Genomic DNA, 14,246 nt, shown 5'->3' on the forward strand with positions numbered 1-14,246 from the left:
AATAGAGCTATGTTCCCCACTTTCTGCAGTTCATCATGAATTCTGCAGCAGATTGATAAATTGCAATAGGTTTGAGAACCCTATTTCTTCACTGCACGAGGATATGGGTTAATGTATGCTTTCCCAGCATTCTGAACGACTGTGTTTCAAGCTACATGTAAATTGGTTAGCCTATTTTTTTTACTCTGTTCAAAAGGTTTTATTTCTTCAAAAAACTAGAGTAAAGCAGTCATCTGAATGACAGAAACTAGAGCTGTTGCAAACAAGAAACAGTTCATAATGACAGGATGGTAGGATTAATGTTCCTACCCATTTTTTTGTGATTTCCCATTAAATACTTGATTTACCTCTGGATAAAGCACAATAAGTGTCATGCTTTTCATCCCATTCTGAAAACAAGCTTCAAACAGAATTTCATTGTGTAAGCGAGTTAGTGCTGCTGGTAGATGCCTGAGGTGTCAGTACCAGAATTTATGCTTTTGGTGGGGTATTGAAGAAATATTTATTTCCATAATTGTTGCCTATGAAGACAGTAGCATCACTGATTTGGAAATAAATTCAATAATGGGAGATACATGTAGTAGGTTTGGTACTATCTCCTGAGTATGGGAGATTTTTGAGCTCCACAGTTGTCAGGTTAAAAAAATTGTGTTCAATAGAGTATAGCCAGAATTACTTCCTCTGTTAGTCTTTTAAAATATAGACATAATGCAAAAGAAATAGCTGATAAATTGGGAATGTAGAATTTAAGATACCTCATTGGTCATTATTGCAGTACATTCAAAAGCAAAAACCCATCCTATTGTTTATAGGGATGTGTTCATCTTAAGAATGATAACCTCTATTTAAATAGTATAATTGGAAAAGAATGACAAAGTATTTTATAATTACGAAATTATTTTATAATGTATGTTGGCATGACTGTGAGAAAACAGGCTACTCTAGGAAACCAAGAAAAGGAATATGTGGTACCTAAATTAGATGAATTGTTGAAATATCAACAATACTTGAATCAGATGTTAAAGCAAAATATACGTTTTTTAACCGGAAGCTTTAATTTATAAAGCTAAGCAAGAAGCTTAGGTAAACGACTGCTCGCTTGGGTACAGAATAAGCTTCTGTAAATTACTATTCAACCTGCCAACACCCAAATGCTGTGGGATTCATTCTCTCAGTGCAATTTACTGGTAAACTCAAGTTTGATTATTTATTCTGATATAAATTATTTTCAGCAATGAAAGCGAAAGAGCAACAAATCTGGGTGGAATGTAAATAGTGAGAGCTAAGATGAATGGTGTCCTTTAAAATGAGAGAGAGTTGAGGTCTGAATTGAACAGCTTCATTACAACAGTATTTCTGTATCTCACTGGGGTGCTGTGAGAACAAATACATTAAAGTTTGTCTGGTGCTCAGATACTTATATGGCCCTCATTACTATAGTATCTTAAGAAGGTACTATTCCAACTAGATGATTGTTAGATCCCAAGAGACTTTACTACTTAGTCAGCTAGGCAGTGCCTCATCTTGGCCTTACCCAATTCCTATAGGATCTATCAGGAGATAAATCTGGTACTAGGTGCCCCAAAGTTGGTGTGCAGTCTTGTCAACAGAGCTGTTAAGCCTGTGGGGATCTGTTTTTATTGTGCACACCATAATTCGAGCGATCTTGAGACGCAAACATCAAAACTTAGACCCCCTCTACCTAATTTCTTTTTATATATTCTCCCAATTCCTGTTCCCTCTGCCATAAGATTTCCCTTTATGAAAACATTAATTTATTTCCTTTTAACAATTTTTCAGCCTAGCTCCATTGTAGTACAATACTTCTATAGAGTCAGCTTTGTGCTAGTCCTTACCTTTGTACTAAGTTTGAGTGAAATCCCATATGTTCTGTGTCTCATGTCTATAAGGTGCCAAATAAATACGAAACCCTAGCCCAGAGAGTCTATAATTTAAAAGCAAATACAGGTTCTATACAGAACCATCCAAAACAGAACAAGAAATTTTTATAGTGAGAATGCTCCAAATAGATCATCTGGATCTCAGTGGATAAATTGAAATGAGCACTATTGTGGTAGTAATTAGTAAGATTCTCTCAATACACTGCTTCTTGCTCTCCTTCTATGTATACACCTTAAAGTAACCACCTAGTGGTTAGCCAGAAACAGCCTCCCTAATGTCGTGTAGGATTTGAGAGCATTCTGTGGGAGCTCCATATGGGAATGAATCCCATGGCATTGGGTGGGTGTTGCTAGGTTGAGCAGTAACTAACAGAAGCTTATTCTGTATCCAAGCGAGCAGATGTTTACCTGAGTTTCTTGCTTAGCTCTGTAGATCAAAGCTTCCAGTTAAAAAGTTCTGTTGGAGGAAGACAGAGGAAACTTGGCAAACAATAATAATGGGAATGCTACAAACTTGAAGGGTCAGATGAAACTAAAAGGGGCTAAAGGAAGACACTCTGTCTAGATTAGAATTATGCAAGTTAGTACACTTTCACTTAATATGTTTTTAAACAAAGCATAAATAGCGTCCAACATTTTTAAAAAGTGCTAGCAGTTTGTAGTCAACCCTACTCTAGTCATGTCCAAAAGGAGCAGTCAAAAGTGAAGCAGGGATGTAAGAGACAGGTGAGGACAGATGTACAGAGTGACTGTGACTTGATGCAGAAGGAATCACATAAGACAATGCTGTTACACCCAGCTCTTCACACAGGCCCAATCTTGCTGACATTGAATTTAATGGTAGTTTTGCCATTGCCTTCAATAGAACCAAAAATCAAGCCTGAGATCAACCTCTCTTATTCAGCATGCCAGGAGACTTTTTTTTTTTTTCCAAAGTTCTCCTTATCTTAAAATAAACTCTTATCTTACATGAATTAGTAAAAGCTTGGTAATCTTGAGCTAAACAAACTAGCTTTACTGTCAAGACATAAATTAAACAGAGGTATAGAAACTAACTACCAGAGGAAAATAAATGTTTAAGTGAGAGATGAAATGGAAGTTTACTAGAGACTGTGACCTTCAACATCTCTTTGCATTAGATCCCACACACAGCAATTTGCAGTCTCCTAGGCTATGTCTAGACTGCAGGCTTCTTTCGAAAGATGCTTTCGAAAGAGCCTCTTTCAAAAGATCGCGTCTAGACTGCAGGCGGATCTTTCGAAAGAGAAATCCGTTTTTTCGAAAGAGAGCACCCAGCGAGTCTGGATGCTCTCTTTCGAAGACGGCCTCTTTACATTGAAGAACGCCTTCTTTCGAAAGAGGAACTTTCGAAAGAAGGCGTTCTTCCTCGTGAAACGAGGTTTACCGCCATCGAAAGAAAAGCCGCGTTCTTTCAAAATAATTTCGAAAGAACGCGGCTTGAGTCTGGACGCAGGGGAAGTTTTTTCGGGAAAAGGCTACTTTTCCCGAAAAAACCCCTGAGTCTGGACACGGCCCTAGGCTGTGTCTAGACTGGCAAGTTTCTCCGCAAAAGCAATTGCTTTTGCGGAGAAACTTGCCAGCTGTCTACACTGGCCACTTGAATTTCCACAAGAACACTGACGATCTCATGTAAGAAAGCAGTGCTTCTTGTGGAAATACTATGCTGCTCCCGTTCGGGCTAGTGTAGACAGCTCAGATTTTTTTTGCACAAAAGCGTGTCTAGATTGGCACGGATGCTTTTCTGCAAAAAGTGCTTTTGCGGAAAAGCGTCCGTGCCAATCTAGACGCTCTGTTCCGGAAAACTTTTCCGTTAAAAGCATTTGCGGAAAATCATGCCAGTCTAGACGTAGCCCTAGGGTTTCTTTGCTTTGTGAGACACAAAGATAATCATTGGTTAGAAAAGTTTCTTGCCAGCTCTTGTTGTTGCATATTAATAGAGTCTGATGTTATAATTAATGAAGAATTACAGATAATTTAACACTGACAGATTTTTCTCAAAGCAAAACTTGCTTGTTAAATACATGTGTTTCCAATACACAATATGGTATTTTTACTTACCATGCCAATGGTTGCATATGAAACTCCCCATCTCCCTGGCAGTTGGGGAATCTAAATGTTTGGTGGCATGGCATATTCATATTTAAAAAATAAATTGTGCCAAATTTAGGAAGTTTACCGTGCAGGTACATATAGGAAAGAAAGTGAAAGGAGACAGACTATTAGAGATCAATAATCTGGATTTCAGTGGATAAATCAAAGTGAGCATTAATATGGGAGAAATTTGTAAGACTCTACCAATAGTCTGCTTCTTGTTCTCCTTCTGTGTATTCATCTTAAAGTTACAACCTAGTTGATAGCAAGACAGAACTCCCCGATGCAGTGTAGAAAAGGTCAAAGTTGGTGAAACGCTTAAGCAGAACTATATCTGAGAGACTTTATCAAGGTGGGCAGAAATGTTTTCTTCAGAACACTTTCACAGGAGTGATCAGCCACCAGTCAGATGACGCAAGTGAACAGGGAGGTGCAGATTTATGAGACTTGAGCCAGTCCTTCTTACCTGGTAATGGTGTTGCTGGCAAACTTTTGCCTCTTTTTCTTGCTTTAAACCTTAAAACGGTTTCTAAGGTTCATGGTCTTTAAAATCTTGCTTTTTAAAGTGATCTTTTCCTTCTCTTTCTATGGTGAATGATAGATATAAATGTCTCAGTCCCCCAAAAAGCCTTATGCAGACACTTAAAGTTAAGAAAAACAACAATTTAAAAGAACTTAAAATGAAACAAACATTTAAATAATAGTTTTACTTTTTTTTTTAACAAATAAAAGTATTCATCTAGGCTGGATGGCTATGTGCTATATTTCCACCTGGTAAGATTTAAAAGATCTGAAGTTTCATTCCTTTGCTTTTGAGTTTTATGTACTAAAAACAAGATCACGTTTTCATTATGCCAGGGACTTTATTAGGCATAATAAAGCATTTCTTCAGGGAGAGAGGAAAGAAATAGACATTAACATTTGAAACTGAATATATTGGGAAAGTGATTTAAAGGAAAAAGAAGTTTTTTGTTTTTGTTTTTTCTTAGAGAAATTATCTGCAGAATAGAAATTTAGAATGACATTCCCCTAACCTACTGAATTGAACTATCTCCAGGTCATGGCACACGAGCTGTTCTCCACATTTAGTCTCAGATTCATTGGAAGATAAGTGGCGGCCAGGCATAAGAGAAAGAAGCTACATCCTTTTTTTAATTGTAGCAGATATTGGGATGAAAGGGAGAATATTTGTATACCATCTGCTAAAGACTGAATCCTGACCTGAAAAATGAACAAATGGAAAAGAGAACAAATCTTGACAAAAAAGGTGATATAACCAGCTGAAAACTGCTTAATCAAGACATTTCAGAAACTCCAGGCATATAACATTGTATCATCAGTTTTAATATGGAAATACATTTAAAACTGTAAAAGAAGGAACAAAGAAACATGGAGGATGGAGTCACTATCTGAGCTGGGATTCTGTATTTTTACTAATAAAACTGTATGCTTGTGCGGGATATATCATCTACATATTTTTCAACAAAGGAGCCCACACACAGAAAGAAAAGCCATATGGGGACATGGCTAAAGAAGCAAAACTGCAAAGCTGAAATGGCAGAGAATCATAAACATTTGGATTGCCTCAGTGATTCTAAGAAATAAAGCCATGCCTGCCAACATACTACATGGTATGTGTTGGACCACTACAGACTATGAAAACAGAACCACCACAGATCATTATTGAGAATGTTCATTCATGTATTTTTTATGTTAGTCAACCTGTCACTCCTAGTCAAGCTTCATCTATAAAGTCCATTTTGCATTGATTTCTGCTGCTTAGATTTGAATGGTCTGTTCTTGGCAAAGCAAACCAGCTAATATACTTAAACCCAATTTTTTTTAACTCTTTTGTTGTAGTTCTTAATCAAGGTGGCCAGTACTTGGTTAAGCTAGACACTGCAAACAGTTCTAACACACTAGAACACCAGTGATTCCTTATATCTCCTGGAGCAGTAGACTGGCATCAAAGACTAATATAATATTACTAGAGCTAGGCAAATTAAATTAGTACAATAACTTGCACTAAACATAGTTTGAGTAATAATATCTGTTACTACAAATATGTTAAATCTGTTTTATATATATATATATATATATATATATATATATATATATATATATATATATATATATATATATATATATATAAAATTAAGACTGTGATGTTAAAAGAAGTATAAGATATTATCTGGGTCTGGAGTTTTTAATGGAGCCCTAAGCTAGTAAGGTACCAATTCTTAATGATTTTTTGTCAGGGCCCCATGGAAAAATATGAGCTCTACTGCCTAGAATACAATAAATATGACTTACTTAAAAATTAAAGTTGAATGAAACATCAGATTCCAATGAAATCTGGTCTTTCCTGTACAGCAACTGTCTCCCTAAAAGGATGACATTCTTAGCATTCTAGTAGGTGTTGTAATGTCTTGTCTGTCCTGTATTGTTTAGTCCATTGTGTGTTTGTAATGTAATAAGCTTAGTCATGCATCACTAGGTTTCAGATGTCAATTTTACTAATGGCAAATAAAGAGTAAAATATAGATTTGTATAATATACGATACCCAAGTAAGTGTACAATGTGATATGCAGAGAAATAACTTCAACTGGATGACAACATCATGTGGTAAAATTGGGGTGAATTTAAATAAATTCTGGATAGACTCCAACCCAGTAAATCTATACATATTTTCAAGCCTCCAGCTCTGAAATGGATCATATTTAGCCAAAAAAGTAAAAATTGTACGGTTGACACAACTCTCTGATAAAATCATGTCAATCTTTTATTCTCTTTAATATTTTCTGTCATTCTTTCTCATTCCTTGGCTTTTTTTTTTTTTACTCTCCTGATTATCTTCTGATCTTAATGTTCAATTCTTTAGCATTTCTTTTTGGAGATCATCTTCTGTTCCTTTCTCACATCTATGTCCCAGAATAGTTTTCTTTGCTTTCTCCTCTTCTTCTAATGATCTTATTCATCCCCATAGGTTCAGATATCTAGCTTTATGGTGATGACTCCCAAATCTAATTTTCTACCATTAACCTTGCATTTCTGAATATTTCCTCTCCAATGTGTCTCAATGTCTCAAGATTGAATTGTCTAAAATTAATATCCCTTTGGTACAGTTGGAACACTCTGGGAAATCCAGGGAAAGAAGTTGTATTAGATTGAGAATATTTTAAAAGAAAAATAATTTGATTTAGAGCTTCAGAAAGAGTGGGTCTGTGAAAGATTATGAAGAGGAAAGGGTGAGAATCTGATGCCTTGAATTTGAGAGTTTGTTCTATACATAGAGGGCAGTATAGAGGAAGTCAGGAGTGGCAAAAGAAATTAAGTAGGTATGGAAACAAATATCTTTGTTGCCATGTAAGGCTACATCTAGACAGTGGGGCTATTTTGGGATACTAGAAGTATCCCAAAATAGCATTTCTGTGTTTTTAAATACGCCTGTTATTTCAAAATGTATTTCAAAATAAGGGGGCATGCTAGTCCATCGTCCTTGTAACCCTTCCACGAGGGTTAAGGGACTTGTTGGAATAGTTTGTTTGTTTGAAATTTGGTGCTATGTAGACAGCGCCAAATTTTGAAATAAACTACAGCCACTCCCCGAGTTGCGAACGGTTGGATTACGATCGTTCGCACTTATGAAAGCTCTCATGGAGCGGTCGTAAAGGCAGTCCCCAACTTAGGAACGCGACCCGCACTTACGAACAGCATGGTTGCATGTAACTCAATGGGGTCCAAGTTACGAATGGATCGAGTTACGGCCAAGTGTTTGGTCCGTAACTCGGGGAGAGGCTGTATTTCGAAATAACCTCAAAATAAACTATGCAATTTGTTACACAAATTGCATAGCTTATTTTGAGGTAAGGATACTATGTAGATGCACCCTACGAGAGCAAAGTAGTAGAGTTCCTAGATGTAGTCTGGGTGGAGTATTGTAGGGTCTTGAAGCGAAAAGTGAAAGTTTAAACTTTGGTGACAAGGCCAGGAGAAGTTGGGGGAACAATTTTTCAGAGAGATTTGACACAGGCTGTTTCAGTAAGCAAGGGAATTTGAGGACGTCATAGTAACCAAGGTGAGAGAGAAGAGCATGATCAAACATCTTAAATGATGGGATAAAATAGAAGGGTTGGATTTTCTAAGTTTTGGAGGGAGACACAAGATTTTATTATGATCTGGATGTGTGATGGGAGATTGAGAGTTAAAGATGCCCTTTATGTTGGAGGACAGAGAGATAAGGAAGATGGGGCAGTGGTCAATGATAACAGAAAATAAGGTAAGATAGCAAGCATTTAGAAGAAAAATATAGAGCTTTAGAGTGGCTATATTAAAGTTAAGTTGATGACTAGCCATCCAGGATGATGTGCATCCCCTAACATGAGGAAGCTTTCAGCTCTGATAAGGATCTCCAGACTCTACTGTGGGGGTATGGAACTTAATTGCCTCCCTCTTAATCCTGGATCCAGCCCCCAAGGCTCAGGGCTCCCCACCAGCATTGGGGAGCCCCCTCTGGTGCTCTAGTCCCTCCCCCTCCTAACCTCCCTCAGGGTTGGAACACACAAAATCTACTAACGTGGGCCCCCCCTAGGCTCTGGTGTGCGAGAGGAATGTGGGGAGTGCCTATCCTCCCAGATGTCATGTCAGTGAGGATTTTTTTCTTCTCACTTGTGTGCGGCCCCTGACTCTCTTTTCGGGGGGTCAGCGGCCCCTGACCCAAAAAAGGTTCTCTGCCTCTGCTCTACTGCAATACAAATAATGCGTATGCTAAGGACTATTATGGATGTGAAGAGAGGAACAGTTGTGACTCTGTGTAGAGACATTGGTGGAACCTGTGAAAAAACATAAGAGCTGGGTAAGGTATAAAAGGAGTTATGGCAAGTGCTAAGTTACAGCCCTGTGGAGTTCTCCCAGAGAGGGATATACTGAAATAGCAGTCAGAGAAGTAGGAGGAGAACGGTGAGAGGATAATGCCATGAAAGCTAGTTGGAGGGCCTAGATGTCGAGTAGGGGAGTGATAATGGTACTGAAGGCCAGGTAAAGATCAAGAACAAATTGGAGGTTCCAAATCTTAGCCAAAAGATATTTTTAGACTTTAGTGATAGCACTTTCAGTGGAGTATAGAGGGTAGAAGCCAGATTGCAGTGGATACAGGAGAGAGTCTAAGAAGAGGTTTGAATATTATTTTTGTCCCAAACTGATCCACTTCTTACCCACACCTTTTATTGTGGATAATTCTGCCAACCTTCCACTCAGGCTCTCATCCTGATATCATCTTCAACTTGTTATGCTCCTTCTCTCCCAGTCCATATCAAGTTGTGCCTTGATCAGCCTGCTTAAAACCAACTTCTTTCTGCAAGGCATCCATCCCTATATGGAGACTCTGACTTCATGGCTCTTTGGTCTTTTGCCCCATATACTGAGGCTACGTCTACATCGGCCCCTTTTCCGGAAGGGGCATGCTAATTTTTCAGATCGTAATAGGGAAATCCGTGGGGGATATTTAAATATCTCCCGCGGCATTTAAATAAAAATGTCCGCCGCTTTTTTCCGGCTTTTAGAAAAGCCGGAAAAGAGCGTCTACACTGGCCCCGATCTGGCCCGATCCTCCGGAAAAAAGCCCTTTTCCGGAGGATCTCTTATTCCTACTTTGAAAAGCCTTTTTCCGGAGGATCGGGCCGGATCGGGGCCAGTGTAGACGCTCTTTTCCGGCTTTTCTAAAAGCCAGAAAAAAGCGGCGGACATTTTTATTTAAATGCCGCGGGGGATATTTAAATCCCCCGCGGATTTCCCTATTACGACCTGGAAAATTAGCATGCTCCTTTCGGAAAAGGGGCCAATGTAGACGAGCCCTGAGTGTTTACTTCACGTTGCAAGTGCCTTATGACAGAGATCTTCTTTTTGTGTGTTGGGATGTGTGTTTTTGTAATGCTCTAAATACTACTGTTCATTATTTTATATTAGTTTCCGTGAATTAATGTTTGTCTAGCACTTTGCAAAATGTAAAGCAGTATGGAAGATTATAATATTACTGCAGTTATTTTAAAAACATTTTACAGAAAGAATGCATATATGAGCCAATACTCTTGTTACTTCTTCACATAATGAAGATCATCATACTTTCAGTTTATGCAAATGTTACTTATGACAATGTTCTGTAACTATGTACAGTATTATGTTTAATGCTTTATTTAATATATATTTTATACTCATCCAAAGTTGTTGCTTCCTTTCCCATGTTTCCTTTACATATCACATCTCATTATTAGGGGTAAAGTTCTCTAAAGTTTTTTTTTATACAGTCAGGTTTGATTGCTTCTTAATGGCTTTTTGCCACATGAAAGGCCATAGGTTAGCAATGTAATTTCTTTATCCAAAGGTGCAGTGAGTGGCCTTTAGTGGAGAATTCTCGGAGGAGGAGGAGGTCTAAATCCAGTCAGCTTATGGACAAGGTTTCAGCAGCTCCATAGCCCTTTTTGGTGGCTACTCCAGCTTCTGGACTGCAGTAGTTGCCAATAACCTGACTGTCTGCTTGATAGACTCTGTATATTTGCAGGCTTATTGGCTACATACCTGCTCATCTTCCATGCTGACCTATGTGCATTTGGCACTGAGAATAGCTCTGCTACATTCAGGAGATATAAAATGTCTCTGCACTTCTGTCTTCCTCTCTGCACACTAGAAAGATGACCATGGCTTGTCCACTGCTGCGTGTGTGTCACCCCTAATGGGTTTGGTCATTTTAGTCAACAAAGCTAAGGCCTTGGATTGAATGAAGTATCACTTTTTCAGTGTTACAGGATTTGAGGAATCAGATGTGTTGTTACACAAAACACTGCAAGTGTAATACACACGGTCTAATCAGATCCTCTATTGATATTACTTCATATTGTTTTTACTGATATAAATAAATAGCCCTCTAAAGGAACCGAAGAATGAATAGAATTGAACTGCAACCATAAAGCCATGCTTAAATGAGCCAAGACATATTGCTTATGGTGTGTATGGTTCAGCCTACAGAGCCATTAGTGGTTCCCACTTTAAATCACAAATGCAGTAAATGTGATGCCAGATCATAGAATATCATGTTGGAGGGAGGTGGAAGAATCCATTTTCCATCTTTGTGTTCTGAGTTTTCAATGCCTTCATTTTAATTCAAGCATTTCCATTATTATCCTAAGTATAATCTTCTTAGACCATGTTCAAATCATTCAGATGTTTCTATAGTATTAACTCTATTGAGTAGGTGTGGAATATATATAAATATATATGATTGTGCCATTTTAATCATACTACATCTAGTTGTACCTGACAGTGTGATACTAAACCAGCCTCTTTGCTCAATTTTAACTTTCATGGTCTAAAGGCTTTGAATTATATTTACTCTATTTAATCAGTAAATTGAACTATTATGAAAAGGTAAAGATGTAAGACTTAGTGGGCTTTCAGAAATGTTTGTTGGTGTGTAATTAGATTATTACTCTAAATAAAAACATTAGTCTTCTGAATTAATTTAAAAAACAGAATTGGCACCAACTGCTGTATAATGTCTCCAGTAAACAGGCTCTGCCTAAGTAAGGGCAAAATTGTCGTCTGATCACACAGCTATATTTGGTTTAAAGCTGTACTTCTACTCTTGCTGCTGATACAGAGCTCTGATACCAAAATGATTTCCTTCTGTGCATGGCAGAGGAACATACTATTAATACCAACTACCACCATGAGAGTGGAATATACTGATAGTATAAATTGTTCTATCAAAATCATGGAAAGACTAAACCTACTTATAATAAAAATTCTGGCTGAACTATAATTATAGCATTAAACAGAGCCATAAATAAAAAAACAGGATCAATAGCTGTCAAATGTCTGCCGGTGATATAAAGATTACTTTTCTATAAAGCTATGAAAGCTGAAAAGATCACTTCAAGTACGATTTTAAATGATATTGCTACTGGAACTATATTTTAGCCAGACAAGGCTCTGCTATTTAAAGTGAAAGACAGATGGAGCACTAGCTTGAACTGAAAACAAACCCCCTTTGTTTGCAAATAAATGGATGAGCTGATCATAGCATTTCTTCATTATGTGTTTTATCACTAACTTTTAATTGAAAAATTTACAGAATGGAATATACTCTTCCCTTTTTCAGTAATAACTGAATCGGAACCTTGTTTTATTACATTCACTGAAGTTAAATTATTAAAACTGCAAATGGGGCATGTCACTTATATTAAGATAAATACCCATTATGGCTGTACTTTTTTATTATTATTGGCTTCACAAATCTTTTCCTTTAAGTTCTCTGCATTTTTTTTATTCATTTGTGTTTTATTCTAACCTTTTCCAGGTTCTTTCTCTTTAGAATATTTTTCGGGCTTTTTGCATTGATTAATTTTTTTATATTGGTTTGTAGTGATTTTTTTGTGATAGTGATGGCCCCTGTATTTAATTCTTTCCCTCTTTCTTGAAACTTTTTTATTTATTATTTTCATATATGCTGGTGAACTTTGCATAGAAGGTTGTTTTAACAGCAAAAAGCATTCTTAATAAGAATTTATTTTTTAAGAAAAAAGATGGAATGAAGAGCAAGAAAGCAGGCCAGAAATTCAGAAATTGTTTTACTCTGATGCATTTCAGTAATATTACCTCACACACCTTGACTCTCCAGTGTACCAGAGTGACAGATATAAGTGGAAAACTAAATTATTTGGAACTTCAATTGCCTTCTGATTGGCTGTTTTTAAAACTTAATACATTATATAAAACTTTATTGCACTTTCACGAATACATTTTTTGTTTACTTTTTTTCCTTAAAATTGTATATGTAATTTGATTTTTAATTAGTTGATTATTTAGTGACGGTGGGCAGGAACTTAATTGTATGAGTAGTGACATAACTTAGCTTCATTAAGAGTGCAGAATCCAGTACATGCTATCAGATATTATCTTTTACCACTTTTGCTACACATAGGACATAACTTGCACCCTTTTAAAATATATGATTTTGAAATTGAAGGCATAAATATAGTTTTTAATGCTCATATCTTCAACTTTGTCTTCTCCACTTTGTGTTCTGAGCTGTTATACTAGTGCTCTGTCTAAACAACATACAGATCAACTGCAGCAGAACTCACTTAAGCAGTAAGTCCACAGTAGGTTTTTTTTCTCCAAAATACTCATTCACAAGAGACAGAAATGCACATATTGGGCCAGAACCTATTGGGAGGAATGTGTAATAAAAATTAATGTAATGGCTCTATAACATGCAAGTATCCCACTACTCAGAGGAGATCCTCTTGTAGCTAGGTAAATTAGCTTTAGGACAAGTTTGCACAAATTAAGTTGTGAAATGTTGCTCTAATGAAGGGGAGAAATTGAAGCTATTAATACTGTATTTATGTTACAGTAAATATTGTTCCCTACAGAGCATAGAAAATGTCACATTACTATTGAGGTGGTCTCTTACTGTTGTTATATCATCAATCTGGCAAACAATTGTTGGTAATGGCATTTTTTCCCAACTATGAACCATCCAAGGTGACCTTTTTGAATTCAGGGTGTTTTGTAATATATGCACATTCTAGAACAGAAAGTATAATATTGGCTGTACACTGAAATCAATGATTTTTTTTGTTTATGGCAAAAAGTCTTTTTCACCTCATTTTCTTAAAGTCCTCTATTTTTGTCATTAATAGATTGAAATACTAAAGAAAAAGATCAAGCAAAAGGAATTGTTTATAATGCAGCTTCTAGAAAAAATTTCTTTCCTAGAATGTGAGGTAAGGACTTAAATTAGCTATATTTTTTTTAAAAGTTAAAAAAATTAAAAAGTTAAAATTGTTTTGATGTGCTTTATAAGAAATGTTAGTTAGAACCATGCTGTCTGATATTTTCTTTATGTAAATTCAATGACTCTAGTAAGTAACTGGTCTTGAATATGGAAACAAAAATAGTTATGACATCAGGAACAGCATGAATGCATGTAATAAATAACCTTTGCACTTTTGCTGAATTTTTGTAGCATACAGTTATGCATATGCACCAAAAAGATAACAATAAAAATCCTAGCATTCTAAATGTACGCCATAGATTGACTTTTATTTTACAATTACTGCAACTGTAAAATAAGGAAATGTGCATACTCTAAATAATATTTTTAAATATCAATGAAGTCTAATGCTGGACTTTATTAATTAAAAGAAAAATATATTATGTTAATGAGTTGAAAT

The 14,246-nt window shown here is 36.5% G+C and overlaps 1 protein-coding gene across 1 annotated transcript in view; it reads left to right on the top strand.

Annotated features, from left to right (window-relative positions):
- Positions 1 to 14,246, top strand: part of MYZAP (myocardial zonula adherens protein) — a 105,483-nt gene that overhangs the window by 53,141 nt on the left and 38,096 nt on the right. The window contains exon 11 of the mRNA XM_075897324.1: positions 13,713 to 13,796. Coding sequence (XP_075753439.1) covers positions 13,713 to 13,796 — 84 coding nt within the window. The remainder of the gene's footprint in view (positions 1 to 13,712; positions 13,797 to 14,246) is intronic.

The sequence above is a fragment of the Pelodiscus sinensis genome, chromosome 14 (genome assembly GCF_049634645.1).
Source record: "Pelodiscus sinensis isolate JC-2024 chromosome 14, ASM4963464v1, whole genome shotgun sequence".
NCBI classification, from domain to species: Eukaryota; Metazoa; Chordata; order Testudines; family Trionychidae; genus Pelodiscus; species Pelodiscus sinensis.